Genomic DNA, 23937 nt, shown 5'->3' on the forward strand with positions numbered 1-23937 from the left:
TTTAAGACAGTTTATAAAAGCACTGCCTAAAGTTCACTAGCAATCACCTGGACATAGTACAGTGAAGAAATTCCAGGAACTCAAGAAAATGACTGTAAAGTATCATGGTCCTTATGGTTAGGGGCCACTGAAGCTGTTTGTAGGATCAGAACAAAATATCTTCCAGAACTGTAAAAGCGACAGCAGGTTACTAGAATTATTTCTTGAAGTGAATTCTATTTAGGAGACTAGAGCTATTTTAAAGCCAGGATTGAACTGAGTTATCAGTTTGAAAAAAACATTTTGAATTGTTGTACTTGTTACAATTTATTATTTAATGAAAGTAAATACCCTAATGCCTATTTCATTAAATCAGTGTGTACTCACTTTCTCAAATCACTGTACCTGTAATGTTTTTTTTTTTACTGTATTACATTAACTTGATACTTATACACTGACGCCAAAAACCTTAAATCTACTTAAACAAAACTAAAGAACCATAACTTTTTTTGTTACGTACACGTAGGCCTACACAAGTCCTTGCATATTAATATACACTGCCAACCCTTACAGTGTTGGACAGTTCTTTTCCCCGATTATAGTAGTTTCAGCGGTCTCCTTAGATGTTTTCTCTGCTTGATGCATGCCAATAATTTGACCCTTCTGAAACAGATTAACATATTTTCCATGACCACAGGATGTGTCTTTTGATATGCTTGTTTAACAAATGTGAAGCTACTCACTGCATCAGTTAGGATTAAATAACTTGTTGCCAGCTGAAACAGAATCAGCAATGCAGTAATTATCCAATGGGAGGCTCTTACCTGTTTGCTTAGTTAAATCCAGGTGGTGACCTTTTTTTTGGCCAGGCAGTGTATAAGCATGCATCTTACACAACTGTGCAGTATATCTTTAACATTTTATGGAGAAAAGAAACTGTTCACCAAGTCCCAAATTTGACAAGTTGGTACACGTTAAATACATCAGCTCTTTCATTGAAGGTCCATGATTCCAGCCTCTGTAGGAACAATCATGTTTTCCTGGGTTGTTGTTGATGCTGCTGTTGTTTTGTTTAGTTTTTTGGTGATGTACAACCACAAAATGAAAAGTTTTAACTTATGTACAAAATTAAACTGACACAACCTAAATGACAAAAAACAAAACAAAGTGACATAATGAGGTGCAGTTATCTATATTTCATAATAGAGGATGGACCTATTAGAATGAAACGTATTAGGGCATGGACCTATTAGAATGAAAACAGTCATATGGTGATTAGATTGATCAATTTAATAAGTGTCTCAATGCACAATTTAATAAGTGCCCACATAACTAATAATATAAGGACTGTCAAGCTCTGGAAGCCTTAAAAATTCCTCATTTTTTAGGTACTAATAGTTGGACTTAAACATTCATTTGACAGCTACCTCTGTGCCATCATCCCTCAGGCCAGGATAAAGCACTGTTCCATCACTTCCTTTAGCTATATCAAAGTTATCAAAGCTATATCACACAGATATACAAACAGTATTGAACCAACCAGATATTATGATAGTAGATGAGAGGCAGAAAATAGCAGTGGTAATAGATGTGGCAGTCCCAAGTGGAAATATTATTGGATTAATGCTGGAAAAAATGCCAGGCACTGAACAAATACAGAGAATGTGGAAAGATCCTAAGGTTGTCCCAGTAGTGATGGGAGCTCTTGGGGCTGTGACCCCTAAGTCATCAGTTTCAGTTCAGATGAGTGCAATCCTAGGAATAGCAAAAATACTGCGCCTCGCCCTCAAACACCCAGAGCTCTGGTACATCACACACACACACACACACACACACACACAACGTCAAAAGTCCTAGACCGCTGGTACATCTCTCACACACACGCACACACACACACACAAACTTGCAGACATCATATAGTAGGTCAGAGTGTGACACAAAAAAGACCACTGACTGGAAGTACACAGTAAGCCTAAAATGTCTGGGAACACATTTCTATTTTTCATGCTTTGTTTATTTCCTAACTTACCTCGCTCGCTTGTACCGACAGAAAGGAAGGTGGCAAAGATTTAATACAGGTGCAGAGTCTACAAATTTGGATCAAACTCCAAAATATTATAGAAACAAAACAAGCGAACAATCAGAATTTACAAGCAAGATATTGTGCTCTTTTATCTTCCAATAAGATACAATATTATTTCCTACTAAACTGAGTTTGAGTACCCAACCATTCACATGTCCTTGCACGTTTTAACAAAAATACATTTGTGGAATAAATGGTCAGATGTTTCTATGTTTTTTAAAAGCACTAGTTACCCCAATCAGTTAACTCTTTCTTTTAAAGGGGACCTATTAAACTTTTAAAGGGAAACAATTATGCTTTTCTGTTGTTCCCCTTTCTTTTAGTTATATATATATATAATGAATATTTTGAAATGTTACAAAACCCTAAGTGCACACCAGAGTGAGTAACTCTCTCCCAAAGAAACCACTTTTCTCAGATGCTTGAAATGCTTTGTTAAAAATTCAGCCATTTAACAGTTTAATAACAACGGCAGGGAATCCAGTAATAACAATAACAGGCATGGTCACTGGTCGGGGCCGTGGTCTGACTCACAATATCCGCATCATCTCAGCCTCAGTATGATACATAAACGACAACATGCCTCTTTAACATGAAACATGCTCAGTCGAGCGCACCGACTACACAAAATCACCACAGGCAACACTTGGGCGACCTCTAGCGGCAATTCTCTAGAACTGGCACGATGACTCTCGCACAACACGAGCGAATGGCGTAGCTGCAAGTAACATCGTTCTTACCACCTACCAATATAACGTCTCAACACAAACAACAGATGTGCACACCATAGCGGGCAATGTTACAATGAATTCGGGGGAAAGTATATAATCCAGGTGTCAAACACGATATGAACGAGGAAAGTAAGCACATGACGAAAGCTAATATATCGAAACTAGTATGAAACCGAAACACAACAAATACAGTACACACAAGATGCATATTCGCCAATAATACGAAAAGGATATCTAAACACATTACTAATGTCATTAGTCATCTCATAATACCAAGATGAAGTGAATCGACATATCGACATTAACACACAGGACTGGAGTAAACACGACAGACATTCACTGTTAGAAACTAGTTCAAAGTGACCAGAACTTCAGGTTCGGGCTCCTCCAAGTTCCCCTCTGCCCCCCGTCCTCTGTAGCCGGATCATTCCGGGGAAGTCAAGATTCACTGACACCAGAGCAGTTAATCAAGAGAGTTCCACTTTACTGAGGAAAGCACAGAGTATAAATGTGTCTAAATCTTAATCTACAAGATGACGGGGAAAAGTGAGGCATGTCCTAAGGTTCCACGCAGACAGGAAAGAACCAAGGTTAGTAAAGATTAGATGTTCTCCGCATGACCGAGCTATGAGCCACTCCTCTGCGTAGAGAGAGACGGGCAGAGATAGGAAGCCAAAGGGCGCGGATGACCTTGGGCGACCCGTCATGTCATAGCTGATAAGCAGGGACGTTGCGTTGAGGACCTGAGGACAGAAAGGCTCGATCATACCACATTCACCCCGCGGTCGGCAGAGAACTAACTCCTGAATGATGACGTATCCGTGTGAGTAATCCTTCCAGCCAATCACAAATCACTTTACTGCGGCGTCATAGTAGGTCCGATAAACCAGGTACAAATTAACATGTGCTCCTAAATATCAACCACAACACCAACAGTTAACCTAATAATTAACTTACATCTCTAGGAGGGCTTTTGTATGCTAGCAATAGTGTGAAAACTAGAACATTCTTTATTTTGTTAGCTGTGGCGATGTTATTTTCTGGAACTCCAGAGATGGCCATCTCATATCTAGGCTGAAGTTCCACTTTAAGTGCCTCAGACAAAGTTAAATACTGAGCCAAAAGTCCACAAGTCTAAGGCAATCCCAGAACATGTGAACTAACTAAAATTAGGCCTTTTAAGTACAGTTTATTTGGCATCATGTTCATGAGAATAACATTCAATGAAATAAAAAAGAAAAGCAAAAGATGACACATTATTTGAAAAGATATAACCTCAAAAATACTTCTTGTTTAAAAATAAGTACATTTCAAAAGCCTAGAATAGCAGTTGTGATGGAGTTATTGTTTACATTTCTGTATAGAATCTTACAGACATGATCAATGATGTATAATAGAATGTAACCTCCCTAAATCTGCTATTCCTTGATATTATGAAAAATGACTAAACAAAGTATAATTGTGCTGTATTGGCATATTTTGCTGATCTTTGGTTCATTCGAAGTCTTCTATTATTCAAAGTCAGCTGTATTCCATTATGTCCAATAATACAAATTGCTCTTTGTTATTAAAATGTATTTTTATTGAATCATAATGCTGGAGTTGCAGTGCCGATGTCAGTCAAATTTGCATTACTTTGTGTAAACTTCAGTCCTTGTTGTCCAGTTATGGAACAGTTATCAGATCACTGGTGGTGAGTTAAACATTTTTCTCAGGCTGGGTTTGGTGTTCCATCCTCTTTTTTTGGCAAACTTGAGAACATTTCCAAAAAGGTCAGGGAATGAGGTCATGAGGTTTATTTTCTCTGCATCCTCAGAACTAGAAATTAATAATCAGAAGAAATTGATGGTCTGTGATCTGTGAAAACCAATCACATTAGTGGTGTATATTTTACATACATGTGCGACTCACTAGTGCTCGTGCATATTCCGTATGAATCGCAGCAGCCCAAGTATGTTCTCCGGGTAGGGCTTTCTCCCTTCCATTTTTTGTACAAGCTCAGAGGGGAACTGTGTAAAGTTCAAGTTAAACATGTATTAACTCAAATATTCTAGAGTACTAAATAATTATTCAGTATTAAGGGTACAAAACAATTATTCAGTATTAAGGGTAGCTTTATAAAACCATTGGTGTGTCTAAATCTTTCTTGAAGAAGTAATCCATTGAAAAGGATGACCCATGCTGCAAACTCTTAGAATTCATGGCCTTGGACCACAAGTAACCAAAGCCATCTACACCAGCCCCCCTTATGTTAAGAACATTAAAAAGAGTGTCATTCATTATTAACACGTCTGAGAGGCCTAATGTAGGCCAGTGTTAAATAGTGAAAGAACCTCTTACTGGATCCTGGTCAGACTCACTTTTGCTCTCCAGTCTGAGAAGGTTTTCCCCACTGTCATTTCCTCTAGTGCTTTAAGGAGCTCCTCTTCAGCCTGCCGGCAGTTCTGCACCTCTTCCATATTCCCCAGTTTTTTTAAGTACTCCACTCTCCTGAGAAAATTCAGAAAATGTGAAAAACAATACACCGAATAATATAGTATCCCAATGTTCAGTTCTGACCATTTTAAAAGTGTGATGGTATTTCTTTAGTGAGAAAATAACCCGATACATTTCTCACAACTTCAATATTAATAGAACTGAGAGACATTTAAAATGTCAACAACCTCAGGAGATCAAAAGCTTGGATCAGAATAAGCTCCCATATACAACTGATTTCTAGAAGCTGCGTCCTACTTGTCATCTGTCCAAAAGAAGGGGTGGACAAGGGCCTCCTCAACTCTAGGCCTCTTGCTTGGATCGTCACTGATCATCCACTCCACCAGATCCTTTTCCACCTCATCGTCCAGGTGTTCCAGGGAATATATCCCACGAAAAATGTTACTCTCACAAAACACACCTTTACCAAAAGGATGGTGTCCACGAGAGAGGATGTAATACACTAACATTCCTGCAACCTAAAACAAGTGAAACCATTAGTATAGAGATTTTTCTATCCCTTAGAACTTTTCAGCATTAGCAGTCATATTTGATTCTAGTTGTAATACAGAACCTGGATATCAGAACTCCTCTTGTAGCCACTATTACTGTCCTCTTCAATAGTCTCTTTGGCTTTCCAGCACTTTGTTCCAGCAGGACTAGTGCGCAAAGTTGTTTGACCCACATTCAGCCTTCGACTTATGCCAAAATCAGCTAATCTTGCCTTTCCAATTATATCTGTTATAACATATAAATTGAAAGAGGTAACTTTAGAATGTTGTTAAAGGGGTACCTTTGGTGATCTATCAATATCTGTTTCAGTATTCAGTACTTCATTATTCAGAGACAGGTTTAAAAAACAATAAACATGACTCCTACCTATCAAAACATTCTGGGGTTTGATGTCCCGATGGAGCACTTTGGTATCTTGACTATGAAGAACTTCAAGGCTACATAGCACTTCCTTTACAATTTTCTTCAGGACAGCCGGCTGTTGAAAGCTATTTTCTGGTAATTGGCTTTGGATATATTCCTCCAGTGTGTATTCACAAAGTTGAAGGACAAGATATCCAAAATTCTCATCCTCTGCAAAGTCCACATATCTAACAATACAAGGATTGTCAAGCTTGGGAAGCCGTAAAAATTCCTCCTCATTTTTGAGGTCTTGATAATTGGACTTAAGCATTCGTTTGACTGCTACCTCTGTGCCATCATCCCTCAGGCCAAGATACACCTCTGTTCCATCACTTCCTTTAGCTATCTGGAATTCAGGGTTTACACAAAGTGTAAGATTCTTCAATCTATAAACCTCACTTTCATCTATATTAGCAAGTTTCTCCAGCTTGCTCCTCCAGCGTTGGCTGATTTGATGCCATTTTCTCTTTATTGGTGAGTTCTCTGTGAATGGCTGCACACCAGAATTAGATTCCTCAAATGAAGTCATGGCACCAGCTGAATCAGCATGCTTTTCAGTTTCTGCTCCAACATCTTTTGATGTTGCCTGTTGTTGGGCCCCTTTAACCTTCTTCTGTTTCTTCTTTTTCTTCTTTTTCCTGTTCTTTAACTGCATATTATCCATTTCTTCATACAAACTATCTGTGGCACTCAATCTTTGTGGACATCTGAGACTTGTATTCAGTTTTTGCAGTTTCTCTTTAGTAACATCATCTGTTCTGATCTCCACAGCATCAAGCACCCTGTCAGGCACTGAGTGTAATCCTAATGTATTAATATGATTCGGTACAAACTCAGAAAGGTCAGCAAACAGCCGGTAAGTAAGAATATTAACGTTCAGTGAATCATTTGTTTGGGTGAGAGGCATAAGATCATTGCATAACTTCTCCAGCACAGACAAGTTAAGAGCATCATTGCCTGCTTTGTGCTTTGAGGACTTCTCCAGTGTAACGCAGAGAATGCTTAGTATTATCTCGTATGCCTGAGGGTTGCCCACAGACAAGAGACATTTCATCAGAATGGGTACAATCTCATTAAAAATATGAGGAGATGTTTCTTTCATCATGCAAATGACAGCATGTAAAGTGGTCAGTGCACGTATACAACTGTCATTAGGAATTATGGGAAAGCGTTTGATGAATCCCTCAATGTAGATGTCTATGTTCTTGGAGTCCTTCAACCACTTGACGCTGCTTTGATGATATTGTTCTGAACTTGGGCCCACAACATTAAAAAATACCTCCAATAGTGTTAAATGATTCAATGGATGTTCCTCAAAAAAATGTTCCCTAAAGAGGTCGAAAACCTCTGGCTGGGATTTCTGGCCAACCGTAGAAGTCAAATAAAAAAATATTCTGCATTTCTCAAAAGCTTCATTCCCTAAAGGTAACCGACGAATAATATTCGCTACTTTCTTGTCAAAATCTGGGTTTACTCCATAATTACTTTCTACATTAGCACCAGCTTCTATAAGTTCTTTGACCACATCTCCCCTGTCATTACTGGCTGCAATTTGCAATGGTGAAATAAACTGTAGAACATGACCATCTGGGTCGGCCTTTGCTGCAAGTAATGTTCTCACAACACTCAGTGGCACTCCTGGAACAAATGTGGCATAGTGCAGAGGGGTCAGTGCTTTTGTTGAGGGTACATTAGGGTCAGCTCCCTGACCCAGTAGAAAACTGCAAACCTTCTCTTGCCCACATGCAGCTGCAGCTGTCAGCAGAGTAACATGGTCACTCCACTGTGCAGAAGGGTAGAGTCCATTAATATTAATCCCTCTGATACATTTCTTCAACTTCTTCAGATCGTTGTCAATGATGCATTGTATTAAGGGATCTGTTTTCTTCGGAATTGGAAATTGAACTGGAAGTGCAACTGGAAGTGCAACATTTATTTGGAATGCCATAGATCCTCCTGTTTAGAAAAAAATAAAATTATACTATATATACACACACACACACACATACACACACACATACAATTAATTATACAATATATAATTATATATATATATATATATATATATATATATATATGAGAGAGAGAGAGAGAGAGAGAGAGAGAGAGAGAGAGAAATTAAAAATTGTAGTACCAGAGAAACAGTGTATAAACATGCTCTGTGTACTTTAATACATTTTTAAAATGTCTCTGCATCTCTTACTACAGTAGACAACAGTTACCCACCTAGAGAGTCTTCTTCAAATTTATATATATGATATATCCTATATATATAGGATATATCCTATAGGATTTGCCTGTGGGATATATATATATATATATATATATATATATATATATATATATATATATATATATATATATATAATGAATCATGAAGAGGCCACAAGGAAAAGGAGCTACAGCCAAACACATCCTGAGAAATCAGCAGAATGGAAGAAATAAGATCCAGGCTATCAACACCTGCGCTCTGCTGGCATAATGGAGATGGAGATGGAGATGGAAGCCAGTGACATCAAGACAAGGAAACTCCTCACAAGGCATGGAGGGTTTCATCCCAAATCCAGAACTCTGTGACTGTACACTAAGTGGAAGGAGGGGGGGCCGAGGACTAGTCATCCTCAGATCCACCATCCAGGATGAAGCATGCGAGATCCAGGAGTACGCCAGATTGACGGCTCCAAGTGATGAAGTGCTTAGTGAGAACCTCAGACAGCAGAAACCCGAGGAGATGGAAATGAGGAGGAGCAGGAAGAATCATCATGGTATGATAAACCCCTGCATGTTATGTACCACCAGCAAATAGTGGAAGTGGCTGATATGGAGAAATCCTACCAATGGCTGGAAAATGCTGTGTTGAAAGACAGTACAGAGGCACTAATCATGGCAGCACAGGAAGCTTTGAATGTGAGATCAATAGAGGCTCTACCGCAGCAGGCAACATCTCATATGCAGGCTGTGCAAAGATGCCCCTGAGACAATCCAGCAGATAACAGCAGGATGCAAGATGCTGGAAGGCAGGGCATACATGGAACACCATAACCAAGTGGCTGGCATAGTATACAGAAACATCTCCTACCGAGATGTTCAGGCCAGAAGTTCTAAGGTCTAAATGGGATAAATCTCCAAAGGTGGTAGAAGATGACCAAGATCCAGTGGGTCTCCCAGATACAGACTGACAAGATGGTAATGGCAAACCAACCAGGCTTCATAGTGGTGGATAAACAGAAAAAGAGGGCTATAGCGATAGGTGTGGCAATCCTAAGTGACAGCAACATCAGGAACAAGGAACATGAAAGGTTTGAGAAATACCAAGGGCTGAAAGAAGAGCTAGAAATTATGTGGATGGTGAATGGAACTGTGTTTCCCATGATAATCTGAGCACTAGGGGCTGTCTCTCCCAAACTGGAAGAATGAATCCACCAGATCCCAGGAACAACATCTAAGATCATCTGAGCCATTTTTTGGTTTTTGGTTTCTTTTCATTTTTTGATGTTTGGTTTATTTTCTAACCTATTGCTTGTCTGTACCAACAACAGAAAGAAGGGTGGTGAAGGTTTAATACATGTCCAGATTTAACAAGTTTGGATCAGACCCCTAAATCTTAACTATGTTCTAATTATTTTAGTCTTGTTAAGGTGAACACATTGTATGGTCCAGGATTTAAAACAGGGTGCTTACAGGAAGCTTTCTGTACTGCCCAATGAGCTCTCTCATCTTGATTGTATAAAAGTCCCATTTGCCAAAAAAGCCACATCTTTCTTTTTACAGTCTTATTATTTAGCATATATATTGGGGAAATAAATTAAATAAACAAACACAGAATTTCAAAAAATAAGGGTCATGTTCAAACCATATACCTATGTGTGTAAACACATTACCAAGCAGTAAATTACTGACAAGATATTCTGTTCTTTTATCTTCCAATAACACACAATATTATTCTTGCTAAGAGTTTCTGAATATCCAACTAGTCACATATGTCTAAGTTTTAACAAATATACATTTTTAAAACAGTCTGATTCTGTTTGAATGCACTACAGTTACCAGTTACATTTCTTTTTAAAATATTGCATATAATGAAATGAAACAGGGAAGCCGTTTTTTAAGAATCTTATCTGTTTTTGAAGAGTTAAATGCTGAATTCATGTCAAAAATGTATCTAAGGCACAATTAATATCAATCGACCGTGCTGCATTGCATTTCCTTATGCTGTCCTTTTAAGGTATCAAAGGTAAAGGCTAAGTACATTATTGCTTATATACCCCACAGTTTTCATTATATTTCTATTAAGACATAAATCTTGACACACTTAAATGTATTCACATTAGTAGCTTTGGGCGTGTTTGTAAATGGTGGCGGTAGCTCCCGCATGATCTTGCCCGTTGTTGCTATCAAAGTCTTATGCTGATCAGATATCATATGGAATGTGAAAGCAAGCTGGCTGCCAAAGTTAGCGCAGTTGGAGGGAAGTTGCTCTAGAGAAAGTTACATAATGTAACTGGGTCTCTAATCGCATAAAGTACATCAAGTTAAACTTAGTATACATATCTGCCTTTGATTTAGATCAAAATCGCGCAGTAATAACGAAACGTTTTCACATTCTCACATTTTAGCTGTGAGTGGTGTCGAACTAAACCGAAGTTAAAGTCACCCGAAAGAAACAAACTGTATCAAATATCGCGAATATCTTATTTAGTTTTCCTATTACGCAACAGAGGACCTATTAAAAGACTTAATACAGAGGTCACTGTTGAATACTCAATATGACGGGAGATTTAGGTTAACATCGTTTAGTTCAGACAAAAGGTTTCGTAATTCGTAAGCATGAAAGAGGGGAAGCTTTGCAGCTGCACACAAATTGATCTACGCCAAATAACCATGGCAACTATCTATATATAGTACCTATAGTGACATTTCACTCAAGTTTATTACGGATCATTACTTCCGCTGTGGTTCCAAACACGTAGTTACAGTCGTGTACGATATTTGTGTAAAGATTTCTCTATTCCGATTTCTGGTAAAACCCGCCTTCTAAGTCAAACGTATTCCGTATTAGATAACAGATAGTTATAGCCATCCCTAACCTAAACAAATAACTGCCTATATACCTGCTATAAGATATATTCAGTAATCAATCATTAATCGTTGTAAAAGCATTTATAACAATAATATAAAGATAACGTTACTTACTCTTCCGGTAGCCGAGCGGAAACTGCAGAATCGGCGTGCTGGAAACTGAAGGTAGAGCTTCGCGTGGTACGAGTGTTGAGGGACGAATAAATCTGAGAGCTGTTCCAGAAACGGTTAGAGCCTTCGCCCTGTAACAACATAGCACTACATTCGCTGTCGAGGATGAACAAAACAGAGCAGAACACAACAGAATACCGAAGAAACGACAAAATGCGACTCATCTTTAATAAGGTTATAAGAGGAAGCACAAAGGACTCTTTATTCTTGCCTGCCTGTTCAACTTTTGTAGTCTGGGTAGCCCGTTTCTCTCTCAGCCTATTCTGTATCGAGAATCAAGGTGGTATTTTTGGGCCTGTTTCACTGAACCGTGAAGCGTATGCCATTTTTTCCTGCATATTCAAATTCGCAATATCCACTGCCTGCCCAAAAAAGGTCACATACTCTAATATTTCATTGGACTGCCTTTAGCTTTAATTACATACTCATTCGCTGTGGCATCGTTTCCACAAGCTTCTGCAATGTCACAACATTTATTTCTGTCAAGAGTTGCATTAATCTTTCCCCCAAGACCTTGTGTTGATGATGGGAGATTTGAATCACTACACAAAGTCTTCTACAGCACATACCCAAAGATTCTCAATGGGGCTCAGGTCTGGACTCTGTGGTGGCCAATCCATGTGTGAAAATGATGTCTCATGCTCCCTGAACCACGCTTTCACAATTTGAGCCCGATGAATCCTGGCATTGTCATCTTGGAATATGCCTGTGCCATCAGGGAAGAAAAAATCCATTGATGGAATAACCTGGTCGTTCGGTATATTCAGGTAGTCAGCTGAGCTCATTCTTTGGACACATAATATTGCTGAACCTAGACCTGACCAACTGCAGCAACCCCAGATCATAGCACTGCCCACACAGGCTTGTACGGTAGGCAGTAGGCATGATGGGTGCATCACTTCAGCCGCCTCTCTTCTTACCCTGATGCACCCATCACTCTGGAACAGGTTAAATCTGGACTCATCAGACCACATGACCTTCTTCCATTGCTCCAGAGTCCAATCTTTATGCTCATTAGCAAATTGAAGCCATTTTTGTCATATAGCCTCACTAACAAGTGGTTTTCTTAAGGCTACACAGCTATTTAGTCCCAGTCCCTTGAGTTCCCTTCACATTGTGCGTGTGGAAATGCTCTTACTTTCACTATTAAACATATCCCTGAGTTCTACTGTTGTTTTTCTACGATTTGATTTCACCAAACGTTTAAGTGATCGTCAATCAATAATTTTTTTTCCGACCACATTCATTCCAAGATGATGTTTCCCCACTGTTCTTCCACTTTTTAATAATGCAACGGACAGTTCTTAACCCGATTTTAGTAGTTTCAGCAATCTCCTTAGATGTTTTTTCTGCTTGATGCATGCCAATAATTTGACCCTTATGAAACAGATTAACATCTTTTCTACGACCACATGATGTGTCTTTCAACATGGTTGTTTACCAAATGAAAAGCTGCTCACTGCATCAGTTAGGGTTAAATAACTTGTTGCCAGCTGAAACATAATCAGCCATACAGTAATTATCCAATGGGAGGCTCTTACCTATTTGCTTAGTTAAATCCAGGTGGTGACCTTTTTTTTGGCCAGACAGTGTATTTAAATTAGGCTACATTTTTCTTTCCATTTTCCTTAATCATGCCAATAATAATGTAAATGTTTTATAGCTGTATAGTTATATATAAATAAAATGCATATAGACTCTGACACTTCTTTCTAAACCCTTATTTGAACTGAATAGTCTATATTCACATTGTTACACAATGAATGATATACAAAATCATTAAAACTTTTCATTGATGTAAACCCCATAAATCCATGTGAGTTAACAGAGTAAACAACCAGATAATGAAGAGTAGAAACAGCTTCCCAAAATCTCAAGGAGGAACAGCCTCAAAGAATAAATTTGCAACCCATGATGATTCAAACCCAGTTCATCTCCCTATCCTTCACTGTTATGCCAGTTTGATCTTGTCCTCTTGATGGGGCTGCTGTCATCCTCAGAGTCAGTGTCTCTTTGCCTTTCGTGACACAAGATTCATTGGCTAGATTCATTCACCATCATGCCCTTTGATCACGCCGTTAAATGAGCTCCAATAGGCAGTAAGGTTCTTAGTAAGGTACCACATGAACCAAAAAGGAGTAAAGTTTAGATATTCTGCTACATAAAGATAAAGATTAAAAGGTAAGCAATGTACAATGCACTAAAAGCATAACACGAAAAAAATCACAGATTTATATTGTGTTATTTAGTGGAATCAGACCCATCTCACCCTGTAATTTGCATCCTGTGTGGTGCTGATAAAGTTGAGTCTGTGTTTTAGGCAGAATGACCCAGTGATGACCTTTTGAGGATAAAACAGTTTTCTGTCCAACATTAGTTTCCACTTCACTCTAACACCTGGCGCTCAGGGCCTTACCTACACACATATGTTTACCATTTACACTGATGTAAATCATCTTAGGAAATCAAATAGGAAAATGTCTATACTTTGATGAAAGCTTATAAAAGCACTGCTTAAAGTTCACTAGCAATCACCTGGACATAGTACAGTGCAGAAATCTCAGGTACTCAAGAAAATGTCTGTAAAGTATCATGGTCCTTATGGTTAGGGGTCACTTAAGCTGTTTGTAGGATCAGAACAAAATATCTTACAGGACTATAAAAGTGACAGGAGGTTACTAGAATTATTTCTTGAAGTGAATTCTATTTAGGGGACTAGAGCTATTTTGAATCCAGTAATGAACTTAGTTATCAGTTTGAAAAAAAACCATTTTGAATTGTTGTACTTGTTACAATTTATTATTTCATGAAAGTAAATACCCTAATGCCTATTTTATTAAATCAGTGTGTACTCACTTTTTCAAATCACTGTACCTGTAATATGTGCGTTTTTCTTTTTTTTACTGTATTACATTAACTTGGTACTTATACACTGAAGCTAAAAACCATAAATCTACTTAAACAAAACTAAAGAACCATAACTTTTTTGCTACATACATGTAGGCCTACACAAGTCCTTGTATATTAATATATAAGCCATGCATCTTACACAATTGTGCAGAATATCTTTAACATTTTATGGAGAAAACAAACTATTCGCCAAGTCCCAAATTTGACAAGCTGGTGCATCGTCTCTTTGCACTGTTACTAAGGAGCCCTTGAAGGTCCATGATTCCAACTTTTGCAGGAACAACCATGTTTTCCTTGGTTGTTGTTGATGCTGCTGTTGTTGCTGTTGTTTTGAGGGTTTTTTTTGGTGAAGTACAACCACAAAATGAAAAGTTTTAACTTGTGATGTACAAAAATAAACTGACACAACCTAAATGACAAAAAAGATACTCCAAAGAGACATAATGAGGTGCAGGTATCCATATATCAGAAAGGTGCACGGATCTATTAGAATGGAATGAAAAAGGTTACGTGGTGATTAGATTGAGCAATTTAATAATAAGTGTGTCAGTGCCCCCGTCCAACTGTGGTCTGAGGAGGATTTGTTGAGTTCTATCTACGCTTGCTTCTCGAGCAAAGCGAGACATCATCGATAAGCATTTATTTCATATTTCAGTAATATTCTAAACATGACATTAAACACAAGAGCAATATTTAAAAATTAGCACATAAATAAATGGCAGAAAAATGCACAACCATAACATTCATGTAACAAAATATTTTAGACTAAATATGGTACTATGAACTCGAATGTGCTGTACGTTCAGAAATCAAAACTGAACTGCATGCCCTTACAACCTGCAGTTATATATTTCTTTATAGTTGTGTAGTTTACATTCCACATAGCAGCTAAAAAGGGATTCTGTTTTTTGCACACACTGTACAATCATGTTTGACATTTAACATTTTCTCAATATACAACAGAAGACTTCAACATATCTTTATCCAAAAAACAGAACAACATAACAAATTTGAGGAACAACTTGATAAAGATCAAGAAATAACAAAGGGGTGAATGTTTACTTGTGCTTTCAAGGTTTTCCTGTATTATAATTTGTGTATAAACAGAATAATCTCACTGCATATGACAGTATGTCTCTCAGATCTGAGATGACTTTAGTTCATGCTTGATGCGTTTGTAACTTGCCCTGTGTAAACCAGCAGATGTACGCATGAGCAGCAACGCTGTCTGTGCGAGAATAAAGCTATTCAAAAGGAAAAGGACAGCAGTAGACAAATGGTCACAGTATCACATGTATGTCATACCACGCACCATGACTTGACAAGTGCCTTCAACTTCTGATACCAGCTTCTCAGATGAATAACTACAGTCATAACTGTTAGCAGTTCCAATTGTTCCTTTCAACATATTTTAAGAGTCTGTCTTCATAAATTAAAAGCTGACACTACCCTTTGAGGGACAGAAATGGTACCATTTATATGTAACATTAAAAAATAAATGCTTGCTCTGGAATACTGAGGGCTAAATTTAAATATTACAACATAGCTCTCAGTCCCAGCTGGGGTGATGAAATGTTTTGTTTTCGATTGTTTGTTTGTTTGTTTGTGAAAAAGCTCTCAACTTCTAGCAGTAATAAAACTAAGAATGGTCCAAATCTGATGCATGACTAATACTTTTACAAGAGCCTGAATCTGAGGGCTGCTTGCGAAATTATAATGGTCCAGTCTGAGGCCTGTTTATGAGATATTCAAGAATGTATTTTAAATAAATGACTGTGAACAATGACAATTTGCAAAAACCGAACAGACAGTGCATCTGTCTTGTGTACTGGCTCCAATTCTAATGGTATGACCCAACTGCCACAGCAGGTCATTGAGAGTCAGACACTTCAAAACATATATGGTTGCAAAGAACTGTTTCAATATTTACACATGGCTGTAAGGTTTTTAAGCCATTTAATGGGGTTGTAGCCACAGACTTGAATTGTTGGTAGTAAAAAGGTATTCTTCACACTGATGTGTTATTAAACAGAATTTTAATTAGGGACAAAGAAATTAGTATCTAATTCTTAGTAATTAAAATGAGAGCATGCCATTGTATGACTCAAATTCCAGATGAGAATGAATCTCCCATGGTAACGCAGCATTGCATCTCAAGGAAGATGAAAACACGAATACCAACAGTTTAAAGCACTGTTCCATTCTGCACAGTCAAAAGGGATTCACAATGAGTTCAAGTTAAACAAGTGGGTTCATATATAAGATGGAAGTGGATATATGCAGAAAGGATTTACAGACTAGAGCGTTCTTTGCACTAAAATTCAAAGCACTCCTAAGGCAATGTAAGCATGTTAGTATTAAAAGCATGACTCAACATACTTTTATGTGGTTTAGTTTTAGATGATTTAGTATGTACTACCAGGTCCTACATTCATTAAAATGATAAATTAAGATTTAAAAAATAGTGCAAGTATATGTCCATAAAGTGGCATGTGTCAAACATACTATTGAAATGAATGTTACAGAATTTGCACAAATTTCATTTGTCACCTGTAGTTCATATGGTAACATCATTTTTTTAGCATGCCAGTATTCAAATCTTTTTCTGTATCATGCATGATGCCACAGTCTGACTGCTGCAGAAATGTCAAGTGCTTAAAGATATTGCTAGTTTTACATATGATAATGATTTGGATATTACAGAAACATTTGCTCTCAGAGTTCATCATTCATGATTATTTTAAAAACAAAGAAACAAACAAAACACAAATGGCAAGGGTCCTCATAAATAAATGTGAAGTCTTATGACTTTATACAAATGCACAAAATATCATGTACCAATGAATTTAATTTACATTACATACCTGATAAAACCACAACTTCCTTTCCAATAAACCCTGTCCACTTCAACCACCCTCCCTCCCCCAGCATATTAGAAATTTTTCGGATGGAAGACGCTGGAGGGTGCTGAGATGCCTCGATTTAGCCATTTGGACCCTGTGTCTACAAAGAACCTCACAGGCTGAGATCAATAATGACATGCTCAAATATCTGCGTGCTGCCCTTGAAGCTGGATGCGAAGATGAAGTCCCTGCGGTCTGTGGAGACCACAGTAAAAGAGCGCGGGGCCTGAATGTACACCTCCTTAAAGCGGTCAAAGGTCTTCTTCTCCGCATCCCACAGGTAGACCTGTGAGAAAGTGTAGTCACTGCCTAAAGCGAGGTAGTCTCGATCTTTGAAGGAGAATGGCTGAAGAATCATGGAGCCTCTTGAAGGAAGGGCCTGAACCTCTGTGAAATGCTTCGCACCCCAGCGAAGGACCTTGGAGTCACCAATGTATCGTGTCATGGCCAGGTAAAGCTCCTCCTTAATCCAGAAAGCTTTGACAGCTACAACATCTTCCATATTAGGGATTTCCCCTTGCAAGGCAAACTTCTGCACACTCTTGCTCCACTGGTAAATGACAGGAACTTGAGAACGACTGGCCAGAATGAGGTGAGCCTTGCCATCCAGGTTCACAAACTCTACATCAGTATCACGGAACCACTCATGCAAGGATTGGTAGGAATAGAAGCCCTTGTCATTCCACTTGTAGAGGGTTGAAAGACCAGCCTTAGAGCTGTCAGCTATAATGAAAAACCAGTCCTCACCGATCTGAAAGGCTTCAATGTCATTGGGCTTGGAGATCTTGGATACTTCAATGTCCTGAAACTTGGTGAATTTGCTTTGGTCTTCATCAAACTTATAGATATGAGAACCTCCAAAAAGCTGAGCAACAATCACAAATACCTGGTTCTGGATGATCACTGACTTGCAGTCAACGATGGACTGGCCTGAGGTTTGTAAATGAAGCAGGGTTTATGTAGTTACGACAGTCTCAAAAAGGTATGTTGTATTTGTAATGTTCTTAAACAATTTTCAACATAATTTTGACAGTTAAAACTTTTCTTGAGCCTATTCCTACTTACAGTAAATCACTTAGACATTAGAACTGTCCTTTTTGCAGTGTTGTATACTGTATTTAATTGATTACAAGCTTCATTTAAAAAATGTTCCTGAAAGGCTGCAGCGCTGTGTAGTCTAGTTTAGCATTACACAGTTTAATTTAGCACTGCTCAATTTAATGTAACATGACATAGCTCAGTTTGTTCCTGTTCTAGCAGATATAGTCGAACTTAGTAAATAGTTATTAAGTAGAATCAGATGTGTTACATATGGAAAAATACAAAACTGTGGAAATCCAGAACAGCATTTTGAAAACTCCAAGTTGTGGGGAAAAAGAATAAAACCCAGTATTTTATCAAAATGATCAAATACGACTTTTCCACAGTAAATTACTTTCCTATGTTCCTTGATTTTGAGACTATAACAAAAGCAAATTTGACTGTTGTGCTGTAGTACTTTATTTCTTTTTTATTAGTCTTGTCAATTTCTGTCCTACCTGTAATGTTGTCGTAACTCCTGAAGTTCATCTCGATGTGGTCCCACTGGAGTACCATGCAACTTTCTATGTTAGGAGCGGCGATGGTCACATACACATCGTTCTTGTGGGAAAACGTATCCACAGACAGAGACTCGATGGCCACAGAGTGGAGTGGAATGAAATCTGTTAACGTAAGCAATATTAGCTCAGGATTTGAAGCATTATCGTAATCGAAGTGTCCGTTTTAGCCTGATGACAGACATTCTGGATTCTGGCCTTCTCAGCTTGGTAAAAACCGCCGTAAAATTAGTAGGAAATTTAAAGAGCGGACCACAGTCTAATTGTTTGCTACCGTTCCACAGGTAAGCACACTAGGGATGGTTTTGGAGCCACAGATGGTGATGGCTAAAGCGGTGGCGGTGACGTCATGCTGCCTTTAATCAGCATCCTTCTCTCCTTCACCATGGCAACCGTGTGACTCATGCAAGAAAAAGGCAGGCTTCAGGTGAGGGGTAGTGAAGCGTAACCATTATGCTAAAGTCATTTGGCCCAATTGAGCTGTAATTTTCAGGCTTTTGCATTAGTAAAGCTCTGCTGTTTCACTCGTTCTCATCATTCTGTGTGTCGTTCTGTGCGTACTTTCCTAAGCCCATGTTTGATGTTCAGGGAAAGGTAACTCCTTCTACACCTACACATACCCCAGTAGCAGTGCAAACTGCTATGTACTGCCACATGTTTACACAATAAGCAGTTGTAAGAGCATGATTCAAGCAAAGCTTAAATTAATTACCATTTTTGGAAGGAACTAATTCTATCTCAGTGCCAATGTATCGTGGCTGCCAAACAGGGAAAATAAACAGCAGTGTAGCAAAGCATCAGAAACAGAAGTTGAATCTGAAAAGCATGTACAAAAAACCACACAAACACTACCTGTAGAGATACACTCATCGTGGAGGCTCGCCATGTCATTCAGCCTTTTAGCCATCATCTCCTCAGGGCCAGCACAGAGGACATCCGACACAGTGGCATTGGTCTGCTTCAGCCACATCATTAGCCACTTAGCACGACAGTCGCACTCAAACACATTGCCCCTCAAGTCTCTGCAGCCAAGGTCAACACCAGCCAAGGAGGTTTCAAGGAAGCACATGAATGGTGAGAATGAGGCAAGTTGTTGGCAAAGATATGACAAAGTCTTGAAAAAGCAAGATCCATCGACAATTTATATCCCAGCCCGAAACAGCAACTACAAATTAAGTTGGCAGCTATGATATGGTACTTTAAAAATATCACCATCTAAAAATGCATAAGAAATTACTGGGGGGGGGGGGGGGAGGGTTACCACAAGGTAAATCAGAAGAATGGATGAACAGCAGGAACATTTGTTCCCATGTTTAGCTTTTAGAACTCACAAATTTAATTCATCCAGATCCAGATCATCCACGTTGTATATCAAGACAGCAAGCATATTTCTGCTATGTACTCAATACATTTCTACACAGATTGAAATGCATGCTCACAATTCTATTAATGAATCCAGATCAGTGAAGAGATCTCTTGGCAAGGCTTTGATGTTGTTATTCGCCAAAGACCTGTGAGGGTACAGATATGCGTAAGTGCACATGAACCATTTAGAAAACAGCATGAGCAAACTGAAAGGAGATACAAGAGACGCTCACAGATGGGTCAGGTCTCGCAGTCCTCTAAATGAATACTTTGACGTGCTTTCAATCTTATTGTTTTCAATAAATCTAGTGGAAAGATGATCCCGGATGAATCAGCACCAGGGAACATCATGCACAGGATAAAGGAGAATGTCAGTGTAAGCAAAATGGAGAGAATCTAATAGTTTTAAAATACACCACACCATCAGTATCATGACACCAAATCAAATTCAAATAAATCAAAGTTTAATGTGCCTATCATTATAACAGAGGGGGGCTGAGATATAGCAAATGAGTGGGCTTTGCTTGGTGCACTAAAAAAACATTACTTTGTATTAAGGTTTTTGCTTTGGTGGACCAGGTGTATGATCTCAACCCCTAGAAAATATAATTCATCATATTCATGTATTAAAACTGAACAAAGGCACAAATTATCGTGTGGTGAATAGTGGGACAGAAAGTATATTAGACTCACAAATATTCCAGGTGAGGAAGACCAGAGAATGCATCATCCCTGATTGTAGTAAGGGCATTTGAATTAAGTAATCTGTAAATGCAAATACAGTGTCATGACTTATTGTAAATAACAATAGATTTGCATACAAATCATATAACCAATAAATGCACTGCATTCAAACATTAGCCCCTTTAATATTCATATGCAGATTGACATGCAGATTTTTTATACACAGTATATCAAAGCAGTGACATCATGAATGTCTCCAGTGCCAGCCATGAGAATGAGAAAGAGGCCATTGTGCTCTAGAAATTACACTGAATATACAGAGATTGTGTGTTGTTTCTAGTAAGAAAGGGACACTGAGTGACCCCGAAGGGCAGTGTCACTTCAAGGGAGCCCATTGTCTTCAAGTTTTGTAAACAGCTGTGAGTGAACAGCTTGGGCCAAACATTACTTCCTATTGTCACTGTATATTAATGCACGTGAGCACATTAGTGCTTTCAAGATTCTTCAGAGAAAGAATCAGATGTATTAAGATACTGAAGATAATGAGACATAATGTTGAAATTCGTTATACAATGTAAGGGACACAAGGGACATCTGGACTGTCTAAAGAAAATTAAGCAAATTAAAATTTTCCCTTCACAACATCAGTGAAAGCTGTATCAGAACAGCCGCCTTTTTATGTTTCACAAACTATATACAATCAAATAAAATAGTTTTTAGTTTGTATGTAACTATTGTAAGTCATCAGGTCTAGCACCATCCAGGAATACTCCTAAATTGGACTCACAATTGCTCCAGTTAGCTCATCTTCATAGGACCAATAGTTCAATTAAGGGCATTGTAAAAAGCTTATAGTGGAAAAACTTAAAATACTAAAACAATGATGTAGGGACGCCAAACTACTCTCACCTTTTTTTTTTAAATAATGGATTTAAATGGAGAGAAAAATCTAACGTAAATATTACTACTTCATTCTTAAAATACAGTTTCAACCTTTTGGTAGTAGAGGGTACTCATGCCTAGTAATATGTGAGAGTAGCTTGGTATTCCTATGTTATTGTTTTTGTACATTAAGCCACGTTAAGATGTTACTTATAGTAGGTTTACATGGAAACAAAAAGGTTTCAGGTAAATGTTACTACTTTATTGTTAGAATACAGCTTCATGCTTTTGGTATTAGAACACACAAGTAATATGTGAGTGAAATTTGGTCTTCCAAGATCAATGTTTTAGTACATTTACTAGGCCTATGTTAAGATTTCTCCACGTTAAGCGATGTAGTGTCCCTCAAATTTAGCTAAATAGCTAATCATTAATGATCACTTTTAACAATAAATAATCTCCAAGTTTCCTTACCCAAGATTAAATACACTGGTAACATGACTACACCAAGGCAACTTAATCTCCAGCTAAATAAATATAAACGACTTTCCCATTGCCTATTCTAAAATGGTAATAGTGAACAAGAAAGTATTTGGTAAGCTACTAAATCAAGAATACGCTATGGTCTGAACACAGTATTTTCCATCAGCCTGCTGTTGTCATAACCCATGTCGCAACTTCTAAAGACATTTTTTGTTTGGAAAGCGAAAAGCCCTTACAGAGCGCAGTCCCGAAGTGCCTAAACCTTCAGGCAAGTGGGTTGACTTACAGTAACTGTAGAGACGGCATGTGTGCGAACATAGCCTCCTTGATCTCGGAAAAGGTTCCGTTCACAATGCTCCTGGAAAGCACGAGCGATCAAGCATTAGTCACTTATGAAATGGCGACATTTACTAGTTTGCAGTTTAGATCGCCTCATAATTACAGCATAAGAATACTACATTTTAAAAATATAAGATGATTGTCCTCTCGTGCATTAGGCTACAATACTATCTTATGTTCGTGGCAATTACTCCCAGCCCACAGGTACTAATCGAAATTATTTGGCTTTTTACCTTTAGATATCTGTTGCAAATGTGTTAGATTCTATTGAATCGGTATACTTACAGTGAATTTACATCGTTCGGGGTGATCCGTGGGACGTACGAAGACCCAACGCAAATAATAGACTCCTTGGAACAGCTGCATGATGAAGGACATTTAAATACCTTTTTCACTGTGTGTCCCGGTGAGACCAAGCACAACAACAGGGCCGATATTATAACACCGAGTTTGACGATAGACATCTTTCCTGGCGGGTTTGCATGTGTGTGTGCCAAAAGGAGCGACCCGAGTTAACGAACTGCCCAGCAATACACCATGCACCACGAAATGCAGCACCGAACCTACTGACATCAGCGATTCAACTGCAGTTTAAGCTCCGCTCTCTTGAATTTATTTATTTATTAAGGCGCCCAATACCGGCGACTGTTGGTATAACGGCGTCTGTTAATAAGCGCAATAATCATCAACCCATCGTGGTCACTGAAATTATGTATGGTCTTAATTCAGCATTTGCGAGTTGGGGTAGTTAATATCTAAATGTATATTCATTTACAGGATTACGCATTTGATTGTAACGTGGAGCACCTCAGTGATTGTGATTTTGCCAAACTAACGATCAGGACCGTGGACAGCTGCATAGTTCGTGCCTGCCATCCAAACATTAATCACTGATCAGAACAGCCGCGTATTGTTAACATTAACGTGTTAAGTTGAATAAACAGAAATTTGCCTCTCAGTTTAAGTAAAACCACACGGAACACTGGAGCGGACAGTCATGACCCCGAAAGTAGTAACTAGCTCCATTATATGACTTTAGCACTGCAGTGATACCGATCGACGTTACATTATTAGTGACAAGTTTATATGCACTCATGCTGTCAGTGCAAGGTCAGCAGCAGCAGAGAGCAATACATACAGTCTGATGGGGAATGAAAGCGCACACAGAATGCAATTGAAAAGACTGTTGACTCGGCGAGAGGAAAAGTGGGAAAGGGAAAATACTGTCATGGTATGGACAGCGATCACAAAAAATAAGCAGGAACGAAGCAGGAGAAGGCAAAAATCAGAGGAAAGAGAGCTAAAGATGATTTTGACAGTTGTCACCATAAAAAAAAATG

At 38.4% G+C, this 23937-nt stretch overlaps 2 protein-coding genes across 4 annotated transcripts; both read right to left on the bottom strand.

The window, feature by feature from the left end:
• Positions 1–1254: 1254 nt before the first annotated feature.
• Positions 1255–11609, bottom strand: LOC118240118 (uncharacterized). 3 transcript variants are annotated; one of them, XM_035519948.2, is made up of 7 exons: positions 11377–11609; positions 6148–8139; positions 5843–6006; positions 5527–5747; positions 5154–5283; positions 4705–4802; positions 1255–4611 (listed from the first exon to the last, which is right to left on the bottom strand). In XM_035519948.2, exons 2-7 carry the CDS (start codon positions 8129–8131, stop codon positions 4473–4475), a joined length of 2736 nt encoding a protein of 911 aa, XP_035375841.2. In that variant the 5' UTR covers positions 8132–8139; positions 11377–11609; the 3' UTR covers positions 1255–4472. The 3 variants fall into 3 exon arrangements, 2 of the variants coding, with proteins under 2 accessions (XP_035375841.2, XP_081551108.1); XR_014115949.1 differs by lacking the exons at positions 5527–5747; positions 5843–6006; positions 6148–8139 and having other exon boundaries at positions 11377–11574; XM_081694982.1 differs by lacking the exons at positions 5843–6006; positions 6148–8139; positions 11377–11609 and having other exon boundaries at positions 5527–5833.
• A 4753-nt stretch (positions 11610–16362) lies between these two features.
• lgi2a (leucine-rich repeat LGI family, member 2a) lies at positions 16363–23175 on the bottom strand. Its single transcript, XM_027009911.3, has 8 exons — positions 22883–23175; positions 22545–22616; positions 20903–20974; positions 20443–20514; positions 20284–20355; positions 19697–19866; positions 18785–18949; positions 16363–18176 (listed from the first exon to the last, which is right to left on the bottom strand). The coding sequence occupies exons 1-8, from the start codon at positions 23059–23061 to the stop codon at positions 17359–17361; spliced, it is 1620 nt and encodes a 539-aa protein (XP_026865712.1). The 5' UTR covers positions 23062–23175; the 3' UTR covers positions 16363–17358.
• Positions 23176–23937: the final 762 nt, after the last annotated feature.

Source organism: Electrophorus electricus, chromosome 13 (genome assembly GCF_041902795.1).
Source record: "Electrophorus electricus isolate QZ-2024a chromosome 13, ASM4190279v1, whole genome shotgun sequence".
Lineage (NCBI taxonomy): Eukaryota > Metazoa > Chordata > Actinopteri > Gymnotiformes > Gymnotidae > Electrophorus > Electrophorus electricus.